A 16,088-nucleotide genomic window follows, 5' to 3' on the forward strand; every position below is an offset into this window, starting at 1 on the left:
CAAAACTGGATAATCTGGAAGAAATGGATGAATTCCTATCCACATATCACCTACCAAAACTAAGCTCACAGCAGATTAATCTTCTAAACTAATTTATCACATCCATGGAGGTTAAAAAGGTAATCAGAAATCTCCCCTAAAAGAAAAGGCCATGACTGGAATACTTCTCAACTGATTTCCATCAAACCTTCATTGAAGAACTAAAACCATTTCTCTCAAGCTATTTCACATAATTGGAGACCAGGGAATCTTCTGCAACTCCTTTCATGAAGTTAGTATCACCCTAATACCAAAACTGGACAGATACACAACAAGAAAACTATAGGCCTATATCCCTGGAATTTAAATGCAAGGACCCTGAACAAAATCCTTGCAAACCAAACTGAACAATGCATCAAAACCATAGGCATGGAGGGGTTATATCTCAATATAATAAAAGCTATATACAGAGCACCAAGACCCAAATAATCCTTAGTGGGGAAAGACTCAAGGAGTTCCCACTGAGATCAGTAACAAGACAAGGATGCCTGCTCTCACCATTGCTCTTCAACATAGTACTAGAAGTAATAAGCAATAAGACAGGAGAAAGAAATAAAAGGGATTCAAATTGGAAATGAGGAAGTCATTTTAGCCCTATTTACAGATGACATGATCCTATACATAAGTGACCTGAAAGTCTCCATCTTAAAACTTCTAAAGGTGATTAATTCCTTCAGTAAAGTGGCAGGATACAAAACCAACACACAAAAATCAGTAGCCCTTCGATATGCAAAGGACAAATAACCAGAGAAAGAAATAATTGAGGCTGTCCCATTTGCAATAGCAACAAAAAAATTAAATAGCTTGGAATAACATTAACCAATGATGTGAAAATCTATATAATGACAACATTAAAAAAAAAAAAACTCAAGAAAGAAATTGAGGAGGACTTGAGAAGTTAGAAAGACCTCCCATGCTCCTGGATAGGTAGAATGAATATTGTGAAAATGGCAATTCTACCAAAAGCAATATACAGATTTAAAACAATACCAATAAAAATTCCAGCATCATTCTTCATGGAGATAGGAAAAATGATCTCAAAATCCATATGGAATGGAAGCAGGCCCTGGGTATCCAAACATATCCTCAGGAAAAAAAAAACAAAAACCCTTGGAGGTATCACCATACCTGATCTAAAACTATATTAAAAAGCCATAGTCAGGGGTGGAGGGATGGTCTAGCTGTTAAGGCATTGCTTGACTGCAAAGCCAAAGGACCCAGGTTTGATTCCACAAGGCCCTCATTAGCCAAATACACAGGAGGCACATACATCTGGAATTTGTTTGCAATGGCTGGAGGACTTGGCACAACCATTCTCTCTCTCTTTCCCTTTTTCTCTATCTAATAAATAAAATTTAATAAAGCCATAGTCACAAAATCAGCATGGTGCTAGCATAAAAACAAAAACATAGACCAACAGAACTGAAGACTCAAACCTAAGATCAAGTAACTTCAGCTACTTTGATATTTGGCAAAAGTGCCAATAACTGGAGAAAAGACAGCATCTTCAACAAATGGTATTGTACATAACCATGTGTAGAAAAATGAGACTAGACTCATTAATCACTCCACACACAAAAATCAAGTCCAAATGCATTAAAGATTTCAATATAAGACCTGAAAGTCTTCTCCTACTGGTATAAAAAATAGTAGGCATTCTCCATGATATAAGAGTGGGGAAAGACTTCCTGAACAAAACCCCAGTCGCCCAGGATATTAAACAATCACTCAACCAATGGAATCTCATGAAGCTCAAAAGCTTTTACACAGACAAACATGCCATAAGCACAGCCAATAGATTACTCACTGAATGGGAGAAAATCTTTGCCATTTGAAAACATCCTCCCTATAGACCAGCTGACAGAAAGCTGGCAAAAGCTATGCTGCATGAAGCCTTATGGGTGAGAGAAGTCATCAATGGAGATAAATAACAGTGGACAGTGCAAGCCTTACGTTTGGCCAGCCATGCCAAATGAGCCATTGGGTGCAATAGTGGTATGTCTGTTATGTGGGAAACCCACCACTCACTAATTCATAGTCAGGAAAACAGGGAGTAAGAGATATTGCACATCCATGTTTACCTGCCTAGGTGCCCATCAATGGATGAAAGGATTAAAAACGTGGCATAGAGTTGCACAAGGAAGTGCATGCATCTGGAATTCATTTGCAGTGTCTAAGTCTTGGAATGCCCTTTCTATCTCTCTCTATATATCTAGCTCTCAAATAAATAAGTAAATTGTACAAACTTTTAAAATATGGCATAAATATACAAACACATTTTTTGCAGGGAAATGGAGACAATTATAGCAAGCCAGATGCAGAAATACAAATATTTTTAACATTCAGGTGCACATAATTCTGAAATCAATTGAACTTCAGGTGATTTCTTATTCTCTTAATTTCCTAGAATGATAGATTATATCAGCCAGCTCTGTTCCGCAACTTAGGACCCCAAAAGCCTTCAAATGTCTGTTCAATGGCTGGAACCCTCCAATCTATGTCCTATAACCAGAAATCATTCCCAACTGGATTTTTGTGTTGATTCTACATTTTGTCTTTAGTACACACTGCTTTAACTAAATGAAGACCTCTGGCTCTGGCCCCTGCCCTGCATGAGTTCTGGTAAGATTCCTGAAGAGAAAAGAAAGATGCCCTCAGTGGATGCTCTAACTTCAAGACATAGATGGAATAAGTATAGTGGCTTAGTTTTCTTCCAAATGAATTTTGAGAATTCTCTTTTTAACCAGATGCTTTTATTTATATTTTTATAGGATATGCATTAAGCACTTGCATGAAATATGATAAGGCACTTATATTCTTTGCTAACACTCTTCCTGTTCACACTAGGTGGGTGGAAAAGGCCTGCTATAGTAAGTAAACACAACAAAACCCTAGTAGTGTGGGCTTGGAGGCACCTGCAGGGAAGCACTATCCATTTCTTGCTTGCAGTGCGAGAAGGTTAATAATCATCATAGTTGACACTGGCTCCATGCCTAAAGCTTTCGGGGCTCCGGGGGCCAATGGCAGCGTCTTCATCATAGTGACGTTGGTAGTAGTCACCATAGTAGTCATGTCCATTTCGATCTCTGTTTAGCCAATAAGTGACATCATCTTCGAATTTCTGGAAGAAAAGAATGATGGAGAATGGGCTTAAATACACACGCTCTCCTGAAAACACACTGTAACCACTGCTTTTCAGTAGGGTGGCTTTCCCTCAGTGATTACCCACCCTTGTTATGGGTGATTCCTTGTGTGTCCAGGGGCCAGCACAACCAACCTGAGGACACTGAGGAGAGCTGTTTTCTTCCGAAGAAGTGGGTGCCTATACTGTTGAGAACTTCTGCTATACTGTATCTAAACATGCTCCACATTTAAACCCCTTTCTCTTTTTAGGAATATATAAAATGTGCAGCTGTCAACTACAAAACTTGGCTTGACCCTGACACAGTGTCTACTTGTCTATATAGCAAATACCTTCTAACCTTCCCAGTCCTAGGCCTGGCCTTCCAAATTGTTTACTAGATTTAGTGAATGCTGGCTGACTTGAATCAGCCACTGGCGTCATGTCACTCTGGGCAGCACATCTAGGACACCACTCAGAGTGACTCTTTGATGCCTGTGTTTTTTTGTTGTTGTTGTTCACAAATACTTTTAAGTATTTTATTTATTTATTTATTTGACAGAGAAAGGGGGAGAGAGAGAGAGAAGGGGCACGCCAGGGCCCCCAGCCACTGCAAATGAACTCCAGATGCATGCACCCCTTGTGCATCTGGCTAACGTGGGTCCTGAGGAATCGAACCTGGGTCCTTTGACTTTGCAGGCAAATGCCTTAATTACTAAGCCATCCCTCCAGCCCCACCAATATTTTTATTTACTTATTTACAAGCAGAGAGAGAGAAACTGAAAAAGAATGGGAGCACCAGGGCCTCTTGGCACTGCAAACAAATTCAGACACTTGTGCCACTGTGCATCTAGCTTTACACCAGTCTTGAGAAACTGAACCCTGACCAGCAGGCTTTATAAGTAAGCACCTGTAGCCTCTGAGTCATCACCCCAGCCTGATGCCTATGTTCTTGGTTGACATGTGTATAGATGCAAGTATTTATCTACAATGTAAAATGGTGTGTGTGTGTGTGTGTGTGTGTGTGTGTGTGTGTGTGTGTGTGTAGCACTGGAGAAGCACCCAAAACAAGCAGGTGTTTTGGCTTTCAAGAAGATTACAGTTCCCTGGGGCCAGATGTGAAAGAAGACAGCCACAGTTAATTTTTTAACAAGAGGAATGAAAGGGGCCAATGATAAGATGAGGAGTTTTCATCTTCAACAAGTGGTCTTTGCAAAGAATGAGTTTATAAATGGGAGACTAATATTTCTTTAGTGGTAGTGACAGTACAAGACAAATTGGGATGGGATTTGCTTGTCTTGATTTAGTGTGAGGGTGAGCTATGGAGACCTGACAAAAACAGCCTACAGAGGACTGGCCTCATAGCTTGAGCTGCCTGATCAGTTCCTCTCAATAGTGTCTGTGGCTGTGGAACTCTAAATCACCTGGGAGGCTGTAAAATGCAGACTCTCTGGCTCTACTTCAACCTTCTGGATTGAGTTTCTGGTGGTTGGGTCTCAGGAATCTATTGTTATTTTAGTAGGATTGGCAGTGAATACTAATACAAATCGTTTTCCTGACCTGTAATATGCTTATATATATACGCATGTATTTATTTTAAAGTACTATGAAAACAATATGCATTCAGTAGAAGTCATTCTTTGAATTTTGAATTTGGATTTTTTTTTCTAAATCTAGTGAGATGTGGGATGAGACTTTCTTGTGATACTGCAGCAAGCCATACTCCCAGCCAGCCCACAGTCCTGTGGCTGAGCTAGGACAATTGCAGGTTATGCGTACTGTATGCATGTTTTTGCTTGAATGTGTGTGTGGTATGCATGCCCATATGAATGCATGTTCTCATGTGTCAAGGTGCACATGGGCATGTGCAACTTGAGTGTCTTATTTGATCTTCTCCACCTTATTTTTTTCATCAGGACCTCACATTAAACTAAGAGTTCACCAACTGGGCTACGCTCCTTGATCAGTCAGCTGCGGTGGATTCCCTGTCTCTGTCCGTCCAGTGCTGGGATTACTTTTGAGCCATTTCCTCATATTAAACTTTTAATATTTATTTAGTGATGGTCAACAAGGAGATACAAGTTACTAATAGATGATATAGCATTCTCATCTAACAAATAAATAAATATATGTATTTAATACTTCAAACACAGGATGCTGCTGAGTGCTATAGAACATTAGTTCACTCATGCAGGATTTACAGAAATGTGTGCAATCTGACAGTGCTTAAGGACCTTGGGCCTTTCCTCAGCCCCGGTTACTGCACAGAGAAGAATATAGACCTAAGTAAGGGCCAAATGCCACACAGAGGTGCAAAGTTTAGCTGTCCTTTGAGGTGCTGGAAATATTTAATCAGCTCTTCTACAAGCATACTTAAGAGTCATGACTGACACAGAGTTTGACTTTACATAGCTACTTGCCCAGCAAGAGATAACATATTAGAATAGCAAAAGGACATAGGGGCAACTGATATATATAAGGATTAGGAATGGGAAGGAAGTGATGATACAGCCACATGGCTATATTTTAAGCTGCCACTAGGAATGAGGTGTCTAGCACTTGGGAGAGAGGCAGAGGTAGGACTATCACTGTGAGTTCGAAGCCAACCTGAGACTACAGAGTGAATTCCAGGTCAGCCTGGGCTAGAGTGAAACTTTGCCTCAAAACAAAATAAATAAATAAATAAGTAAATGAGGTGTCTAAACATTTTCGTTTTCCACCCATTGCAGTATTTTGCAAACACTCTTTCCGTGAAGCATGTGCCCATTAGGGAAGTACTTTCAGCTACCTGGTTGCAAATCCTCCCTGGGTGGTAAGTCTCTCCAAGAATTCACCTCTCCAGCACTCTGCTGACAGTATGTGCAGAGGAGTTTCAACCCTGCCACCCTCTTACCTGTGCCTATAGCTTAGGGGAGAGTCTGTGATCATGACCAAACCCTTTTCCCAAATTTATTGCCTTTCCCCCTAATTCTTCCTCCTAAGTCTGCTGTTAGGGAGTCCTCACTGCTGTCCTTACATTGCTGGAAATCCTAGCTAGCACTTCGCACACAGTGTGGCTCACACTTGTGCAATGACCAGTGATGGTGCGCATATGCTTCCTGTGCCGGCAGCTTCATCCCCTTGGCAGTATTGAGGAAGTGAAGCCATTAAGAGGAAGAGCCTCAGAAATGTCATTAGGTCATGAAAGCTCTACCCTCTGAAAGGATGAATGCTGCTGTGGGAGTGGGTGAGTTCTCACAGGAACCATCAGTTATAAAGCAAGTTCAGTGGGCGTGGTGATGAATGGATGATACATGCTTGAAATTTCAGCAGTTGGATGCAGGAGTTTCCAGAGTTCAAGGTCATCCTTGGCAACACAGTTAAGTTCAAGGCCAACATAGGCTACATGAGACAGTCTCAAAGAACAAAAATAATTAAACAAACAAACAAACAAATGTATAAAGCAAATTTAGGCTTTCTTCCTGCACGCACTCATGCTATTGTGATACTATCTACCATAAGGCCCTCACCAGAGTCAAGCACATAGTAGCATCATGCTCCAGAGATGTAGACTAAAATAAACCTCTTCTCCTTATGGAGTCCTTTCATGGAGTTTCTAGCTTCAGGCATTCTGATAGAGCAACAGAAAAGAGACTAAAACAAAGAGCAATGCCTAATTTCCCAGGTCCTATTCCCCAGGTTTGGCCTCTGCCCCGCCCCCAGCCTGCCGGGGCACAGAGCAGGGGTTCAGGCCTCTGCAGAAGAGAACACCCACCGCCTCATCGAATCCCATGTACAGGAACTGCTGGTACCACTGTTGCACCTCTGGCCGCGTGCGGTCCCACAGCTGCCGCTTGGCACGCTTCAGGCCACCCAAGAATTCCTTCGCTTTGTTCTCATCCACGGCCACCTTGGTCTTAGATGGAGCAGGGGCTGAAAGGATCAGTTCCCACCCCAAAGGACAAAGCATTATTTCTTTTATAAAAACAACACTTGGTTTATATTAGAATTCTGTAGCTGAACTACTTTATTTTTCAAAGATTTATTTGTGTATTTATTTGAGAGAGAGAGAATGGGCAGGCCATGGTCTCTAGCCACTGCAAGTGAACTCAAGACACATGCGCCACCTTCTGTAACTACCTTACATGGGCCCTGGGGAAATGAAACTGGAGCCTTTAGCTTTGCAGGCAAATGCCTTAACCACTAAGCCATCTCTCCAGCCTGAACTACCTTATTTTTAACAGATATATTGTAAGTGTACATATTTATGCAGTATAGTAGAATATTGGACACACATGTAATGAGTGAATCAGATTAATTAGCTTTTCTTTCCATTAAACATGCATCATTCTCTTCATGCCAAGAGGCTTTGAACTCTTTTCTAATAATTTATAAAATGCACAGTAAACGGCTGTGAGCTCACAGTACAACTTGCTCCCATGTGCCTGTGTTTAGGTATATGTTATCCAACTTCCCTGTCACTCCCCTCCCTGAACAAATGACTTTTTCTCGTGGTGCCAGAGATCAAGCCCCATGGCGTCTTGCGTGCCAGACAAGCACTTGACCACTAAGTTACAGATCCAGCCTGTCCGCTTATTTAGTGAAGTCACTACTACACATCTCAGCCTGCACCTACCCTCCCACCCTCTATGTAACAGATGGCTTTGATTCCCAGCTTCCTTGTTACAGATTTGTGACAAAATACAGCCTTGGGTCATCGGGTCCTTGTGAGCAAGCTCTTCTGGTTGTACTCAGCCACATAAAGGGACACAGACTAGCCTTCAACCTCTAGGGCATCATCTCAAGATGAGACTCATCTGCTGACCTCTCACCACACCCAGAGACCAAATTTCACCAGAGGATAGTGCCACACATATGCACTGTATATGTAAATACCAGAGTGTGTGGCCATGGTTTATGCTATGGTTAGGGTATGCTTCATGTGGGAGGAGAGGGTCGGGCTTGCTTAGGAGACAAAGTAAGAAAAATAAACTGGGATGTTGTGGCTCCAAGGAGCAGGGCTCAGAGCTGCCTAGTTGTGCAACCAGATTCTCACTCCAGCTGCCCTTAGAGCCCCTTAGAGCTAGCTCTGGGTCTCACAGTCTGATCATGGCTAATGCCCCGAAGCCATGTACTGAACCTTGAAGTTCCACTGATTCCCCTGCTGTCTTCCCACCAGAGTCTCAAATCTTAAATGGTGCCACTTATGCAGAACATGCTCAGAAGACGCAGCTGTGACCTTGAACATGCCCTTGATGACTAGTTTAGAGCCTCTGTCTTCTCTTCCATAAGACCAGACTGACAATCTTAACTTGGTGCTGTTACAATGACTGCATAAGATCATGAAACTAAAGTGCCTGGTGTATTCATAAATTACATGGATAAATATGAGGAGCCTGTTATAGCAGTATGTGTATACAGTAGGGCCTCATATGTGTTTCCTGGCTTGAACTGAGTAAAGACTGAGGGATGCACATTCAGGGGCCATGATTACTCAGTGGTTTGCTCACTTGTGACAGGCTAGCCTTGTGGGAGTATCACTTAGTCCTAGCCATCCATGAGGTGAAAATTTCATGGACAGTGAGCACAGAGAGGGGACCTCCAGGCTGCCTGCAGGACTGAGGACACAACAGAGCTACGTGGGGAGCTGAAGATGCTGGGAAGGATTCTGGGAGCTTACCTAGGAATTACTTGTCCCAGAAAGAGGCTGCCTGTGCTCCAGGCACCCGTAGGAACATCCCTAAGGGTCAACTGGGAAGAATGAGAATATGTGGTCAAGAGCCCCTCTTTAGCTACTCCCCCTAAAACTAAGAGGGATAAGGATAAGTGATTAAAAGTTCCCATCAGGAATTTGGCCAGACTTTAAAATTTCTGGTAAGCTTAATTTTACAAAGGAGATGAAAGGAGACCACACAACAGATCCATTTAGCCTAACTGATGACAGAGCTCCCAGAGCCCATATTTTGTGACTTTCAGAATATTCTATTTCAGTGACATCTTGCTGTTGTCTACCACAAATGTCCAAGGAACATTTTCCACAAGAGAACTTGGTAGCAGAAAGTTTTCCTGTGGGCTTGCCTTTCCCCAGTTGCTAACTGCATGGACAGAACACCAAGAAAACCATTCTTTACTCATTCCATCAAGTGAGGTTAGCATGCTGTAGAGGATATGCCTAGGTTCAGATGTGTGTTCTGAAATGTTTCAGTGGTCTAACATAAATAACTTTCAATTAACACTGTCACACTGTTTCTGAGTCTCCATACTGGTAGCTTTCAGAAAAACCTTTAAACATTTACTGGTCATAATATTTATCTAACAAAATACCATTCCACACTTCCACAGAATAAGCCATTCAATCTGCATGCCTCTTAAGGAGTAAACATTTTTTGATCTTCCAAATACAAGACTCCAGTGAAGGCATCTGATGTTGCCATCCCATCTCTGTGCAGCAAGAATGAATGCATCCCTTGTCTCCTTGAGGTATATTTACCTTCTCGTTTCTGAAACATCTGCTTGAGTTTATTTCCACTTGTATCACCTAAATGAATGAAAGCAGAAATAAGAGTTTCAGAATCACACTGTACCCTGAAATTCATCTAATGCAAAAATCAGAGTTGGAAACAAGAACATCAGTCCCTTGTCTTGAGTCAGAAACTTGGTAGTGGTATTGCATTTAATTTTTTTGGTATCCTTGCCACATAGGACAAACAATTCACAGTGCCTGAGGCTAATACTGGTGACAGTGACCATGTCATTACCATTTGAACTACTGCCTAGGAGAAGTGACATTCTTCTTTCAGCACTGATGCCGTGTCACTAGGACCTGCTACCTGTAAAGTTTAATCTGCTAGTAAATAATAGTTTCGTGGTGCAATGGGTCCCATGCTTTTCCCTTAAATTCATGTCCATCTCTGAATGTGAGCTTATTTTGGAGCTAGGGCCCTAAAGGGTGTAATTTGTTAAAAATCTCAAGATAGTGTCACTCTAGACTTAGGCAATGTTCCCATGCAGTGACACAGAGGCAGGCCAGGACACCCTGTGAGACAGTGCCTGACAGAAATGGACTTTTGTTCCTAACATCCTGGGAGCACACCTTCCTTAGCGCTCTAAAATATCAGGATAGTTTTGTAGCTTGCTTTAATCATCCCACATTCAAGCATTATCGAGATCACTTTTAATGAGTTTTAAAAGAATTTCTAACAAACCCAGTCATTTTACAGGAAATAACATGTCTTGCCTGAAAAAAAAATATTTCCCCCATCCAGTGAGCTGGTTTGAGGACCTACGAGAAGCCTTTGGTCCTTAACTGTTGCACACAGTAATAAGCATGGTCTCAGAAAAGATGAACCAAAAGATCCTAAAGAAAATGCCTGAATCCTATGTAGGAAGTAGAGCACTGCAGGGGCAAGAAACTCTCTCTCTCCCTCTCTCTCTCTCTCTCTCTCTCTCTCTCTCTCTCTCTCTCTCTCTCTCTCTCTGTGGGTGTGTGTGTGTGTGTGTGTGTGTGTGTAGAACTGTACCCATGTGGTGGGGCCTGCCTTCTTAACAGGGCTCTGGAAAAAATTGAAATTGTCCTTGTGATGGCAAAGGTACAACTTTGAGAGAATAAGACTCAAAGCTTAGGCTGGAATCCCAAAATTGTCTGTGGCACAGACATCGTTAAGAACCTCTGCTTTTAGTGTAGACCCAGGAGTTGCATAGATGTGTCACTTCATGCTTCTATTTTCCAGTGTTTGAGAAACTACCATCCTGATTTCCATGGTGGCTGCGCTTTGCACTCCCACCAGTGGCCAGTTCCTGTCAGCCATTCTTTGAGATGGAATTTCAAAGTGTTTAACTTTGTTCTTCCCTTGGTGTCTAAGACATACTTACAAGAACCCAAGTTGGAAACAAGAACTACAGGTCTTTTGCCTTCTGGTTCTCTAGAACAATCTCAGTTTATATCTATTATCGTGATAAAGCAATAATAGCCCCTTACCTCCTTTCATTCTCACAAGTGCTTCGGCGTGGTAATAACTTATGATCACCCTGTCCTTAGACTATGAATGGCATGGAAACAGCCACACGGGAAGGGCCAAGGAACAGAGGTGATCCTAGCTGGTCCTGCTGAACAGTGAACTAAGGAGCGAGTGCAGAGGGCAGCGACCTGCAGTAGTTTTTGCTGTCTGGGCTCAGGTCCATCTAGGCAGTGTGGCTGTTTACAAGGAATTGCAGTGTTAGGCTTTGTTAATGAGAGACAGCCACTAATAAGAAGTAACTGTCCTCTCTTCTCTGTCATTGCTCTGATTTGGCCACTGTTCCAGTTTTGTGCTCTTTATAATATTTCACTTGGAGAAGGTCCCTGGAAGCCTGGAGTAGGGTCCAGAAGAGCATCCAAGGGAGACAAGTCCCAAGTCAGCATTACAGGAGACAAAATTAAAAAGTAAACGACAAGCATCAGGTACTCTGCCTAGAGAAAGGAAACTTTTAGGAGGAGATTATAGCTTGAAGGGGCTGCAGCTGGGACATGAACTACCATCCAAAGATGGAATAAGTGGCCCCAAGCGATTTCCCATCAATAGTCACTGGAGGCACCATGGCATAAATCAACAGAGTTGAGAACCTGACCAGGCTACAGGAGTGGCAATTACCTCACCAAAGATGGGACTGCTCTTAAAGGCTGTTCTTTCCTCCCACCCTTCAAAGTTAATGAGGAAATCTATGACAGTATTTGCCAAGGCAGTCAAATACATTCCTTGGTACTAATATTAGCATTCATGAATATCTTAACATTTGTCAATCTTTAACAAGTTATGGGTCAGCTCACATGGAATTAAATATCACCCTCCATCTGTTTGCCTTCCGCAAAAGTGCTTAACAATTCATGAATGAATGTACACTGATGTTGAAATAGACACTGGGTTTGGGCATTTACCACAAGGCTGTGAATTCTTGCAAGTGTGTGTTACTACTGCTTTAGAAATGAGAGCTCCACCAAACTGAATCTCATCTGTGTAGCTGAAAGGCCCAGAGAGATCCAAGGCTAGAAATTATGAATGCTGCCAATTTGCTGACTCCTATACCCCCAACTATATGTTAACTCACAGAATTGGACACCACACTTGCTTAAAGAAAGGAGTAAAGGGCTGGAGAGATGGCTTAGCGGTTAAGCGCTTGCCTGTGAAGCCTAAGGACCCCGGTTCGCGGCTCGGTTCCCCAGGTCCCACGTTAGCCAGATGCACAAGGGGGCGCACGCGTCTGGAGTTCGTTTGCAGAGGCTGGAAGCCCTGGCGTGCCCATTCTCTCTCTCTCCCTCTATCTGTCTTTCTCTCTGTGTCTGTCGCTCTCAAATAAATAAATTAAAAATTTAAAAAAAAAAAAAAAAAAAAAAAGAAAGGAGTAAAGACCAAAAGAATAGCTGTGGACTCTTTATGCCAACATCATCAGTTGTTGTTTCTGGGCTGTGATACTAAGCTTGTGACATAATCAAATCTAGTTACCTGGAATTAAACCTCTCAGAGCACATCCAGGATTGCAAGATACTGATGTTGCTAACTACAAATATGACTATGATTATTTTCTACATTACACGAGTTTAGGTGTTATAAAGAATCACCTTCCTAAAAATACACATTTCATCTTAGTGATCACACTTTAACCCACTCCTGTCACTAACTTGGTGGCATGAACAAAGTCTTAAAAATGAATGGCTTAGACTGTTGGTTTCCCACCAGGACTAGATGGTAAGACCCTGTTAGAGAAGATTACACATGTTTGGGCTGCAGATCACTGAGAATTCAAGCTGGAGCTGAGATGGAAACCTCATTCTGCCGATAGTTGTCAGATAGCTGGAAAGAGCTATGCTGCATGGAACCCTATGGGAGAGAGAAGTCATCAACAGCAGTAAACAATAGTGGACCCTGCAAGCCTTAAGACTGCCCAGCCAGGCCAAATATGCCAACTAGTGTGATAGTGGCATGTCCATTATGGGGGAAACCAGCCACTCTCTGAATGGATTAGAGGCCTGCTACACAGGAGGGAATAAATACATGCCTGTTTCTGAAAACCTAGCCAAAAGCCTATGGCTGGGGAGTTTACAAGCCCTAGGAGGAGTGACACCTACTGTTGCCTGGCTAAATGCATATATTATGCCCACCGAACTGCCCTGTAGGCACTTTTTTGAATGTTTATACTCATGTATTAATGCTACTCTCACTTTTTAGTTAAAGATGTTCTCTTTTCAAATGGCAGTGACTTGGGGTGACTCAAGTCACTATAGTGCTGAGAAGAAGTGACAGTGGAGTGTTCAGCACTGAGACAGCTCTATCATACCCTCCAAGGCTCAGGGTCCATTGTAGAAGAGGAGGTGGAAAGAATGTTAGAGCAAAGGAAGGGGAGGACTACATACAACGCCATCCCCCGACAGTGCCTGACACTACCTACACAAGCCTTTCATTAGAAGACGGAAAGATGACATCAAAACAAAAGAGAGTAATTGGAAGAGGGAGGGGATTTGATGGAGGGTGGATTTGAAAAGGGGAGAATGGGAGTGGAAGGAGAGAATTATGGTTATTGTTTATACTTATGGAAGCTGTCAATAATAAGTTTAAAAAAATTGGCTCATTCACCAAACCTACTTGGATACGCTTCTTAAAATGGGAGACGGAAAAGGGAGACAGTGGATCAGGCCATGGGAGTCTACTGATAAGCTTCACCCCTGGCTGAAATGTGCCACAGGCTCCCCATTATTCGAATGGCCCTGGGATTCCCCCACCAAGCTTCCCTTCAGCTTGGAGTTTGGTTTTCCAGCCCCAGTTCCCATAAGCAACAACTCTGGAGTCATATAACCTGTCCCCTAGAGTTGAAAACCTCTATGGCACTCCTGTGCACCTATGACCCGTAAAGGATCTCATGGACGGGAAACTCCATCTCTTGAGGTTCAAGAGCGGAGTCCATGGAGACTCATGGTTCAGACGGCAATGCAGCCATCAAATTGTTTCCTATTTGATGTACATGTGAATGCACTTTGGATGCAGAAAGATCCATTTTCAGACTTGTGAGCTAGCTTGTCAGCTCACAAATCTGAAAATTAGAAAAAGTTAATTAATTAATTAGAAATTAATTAGAAAAAGTTAACATTACTCCTCTAAGAGTGTGTGGCAAGAGGCCTGGGCTAATCTTTACATACTGGACCATCTGTGCCGTTGCCCAGCGACTGCCTAGAAGGGACTGGGGACAACGGAACAGTTTGCTTCCCCTGGTTCAGACCTGGAGGACACCACAGGCTTAAAGCCTCCACTGCCTTTTCGCCCTGAAATGAAGCTTAGACAACACTTCTCGCCCACGTCCACCCTTTGAATTACTGTGTCTCTTTCTCCAAAATTTCCCGTCAGTCTCTCCCTGTAAATTCTAGTCTGGTCCTCCGCTAAGTTCTCCTTGGCTCAGCCAGGTCTGAAGGTGGGATCCTAGGCGACACCCTGGCCAAGCCACCCTTGGGTCCGCCCCGCTCTCAAATTGGCATCAGCCTGCTCACCTGAACCGAAGCACAACGTCAGGAGCAGCGCCATCCCCGCCATGGCCAGGACCGTGGGACGAGCAGAGGAGGTGGCCATGGCAGTGTGGCGCGGACGCGAGGGAGGGCAGGAGCGGAGCCCAGCGCTGGAGGACTGGATGCGGACTGTGCAGGAGCCCTCTGTGTCCTTGAGGGGGCGGGGCGGGGCGGGGCGGGTGGACGAGCAGCCAGCAAGCTGCGGGCCAAGCTGCCACTCCAGGGGGCAGCGGGAGGGGGTCGCGGGTGGGGGGTTGGCCGGCGAGTGCCACTTCCCTGGACTGGCCCACAGGGAACCGGGGAGAACAGGGTGCCACGTGGCTGTGGCCGATGCCCACTGCAGGGGGAAAAGGGCCCCTGGCCTCCCTGCCTGCGCTCGGCTCTCCGCTCGCTCCCCCACTCTCCGCTCCTGCGCCAGCTGTTGGTCTCCTTGCCAACGCCCCCCCCCCCCTCCTTTGGCACCCCATGCCTGGAGCTCTTGAGCTCTTGCGGTGGCTTATAAAGTAGGCTTTGGAATTTCCTTAATTCCTGAGCTGCAGTTCAAGTTGGCTCTGGCAGGGTCGTGTTCTGTGATATTTTGAAAGGTTTTACAGTATGGGATCAGTGCTGATGTCTAGGAAAATATCTTAACCCAAACCACTGCAATGCAAAGGTCTTTGAAAAACCAGCTTGCGTGGAGGGGGTGGGGGGCGCTGTTAACAAAGACCTCCCCCGCCCCACCGCTTCCACTCTGTGTGCTTTCTCCTCTTGGAACACTTAAGCGATACGGAAAGTAGGCCCAGGAGGACATATATTGCAGTCCCAGCGCCAATCTTTGTCACATACTGAAGTTACACAAAGGCAGCATGGTGAACAAAAACCAGGGCCACAGGCTCTGGGGGTAGGGAGACAGGACGGTGTAGCTCATTGATGCAGCCTTACCTAGCATGCCTCCTCTACCAAATGGACTGATGGAAAGTTGCCCTTGGAGGCCTTTTCCATGTCAGAGCTGATTTGAGCTCAGCCTCTTTTCCTCAGGGAGCCTCCTCTGTTTTCTCAAACTTTTGAGAACGCTTAGACGTTACATAGAATGCAGTGAGGTTTCTCAGCAAGGAGAAAGTCCATGTTGAGCTAGGACAGGATGTTGGCAACTGAAGAAGAAAAATGAGAAGTGAGCCTTAGAGTTAACTAATGATCTGGGGGCAGGGGCTGGCACAGGCACTTGAGGGAACCAGAAACTCAATATTTGGTTATGTTAGGGAATACTGATAAGCCCTTAGTGAGGCAGGATTTAAACATGCAACTAGGAATATATTTTCTTTTCCCTGAGAACAAAAATTTATCACTCAAAAGAAAACCATTGTAAATAAAAAACAAATATTCTGTTTGGATTGGTTTAAAACATACTAATTACAATCTCTACTTTATCTTGCAGAGATTCTC

The 16,088-nt window shown here is 43.7% G+C and overlaps 1 protein-coding gene across 1 annotated transcript; it reads right to left on the bottom strand.

Moving 5' to 3' along the window:
* Positions 1–2,770: 2,770 nt before the first annotated feature.
* Ecrg4 (ECRG4 augurin precursor) lies at positions 2,771–14,803 on the bottom strand. The gene is made up of 4 exons (XM_004651793.2): positions 14,652–14,803; positions 9,630–9,677; positions 6,915–7,072; positions 2,771–3,160 (listed from the first exon to the last, which is right to left on the bottom strand). The coding sequence occupies exons 1-4, from the start codon at positions 14,728–14,730 to the stop codon at positions 2,999–3,001; spliced, it is 447 nt and encodes a 148-aa protein (XP_004651850.1). The 5' UTR covers positions 14,731–14,803; the 3' UTR covers positions 2,771–2,998.
* Between the last annotated feature and the right edge of the window lie 1,285 nt (positions 14,804–16,088).

Source organism: Jaculus jaculus, chromosome 4 (genome assembly GCF_020740685.1).
Source record: "Jaculus jaculus isolate mJacJac1 chromosome 4, mJacJac1.mat.Y.cur, whole genome shotgun sequence".
In the NCBI taxonomy this organism is placed as follows: Eukaryota; Metazoa; Chordata; class Mammalia; order Rodentia; family Dipodidae; genus Jaculus; species Jaculus jaculus.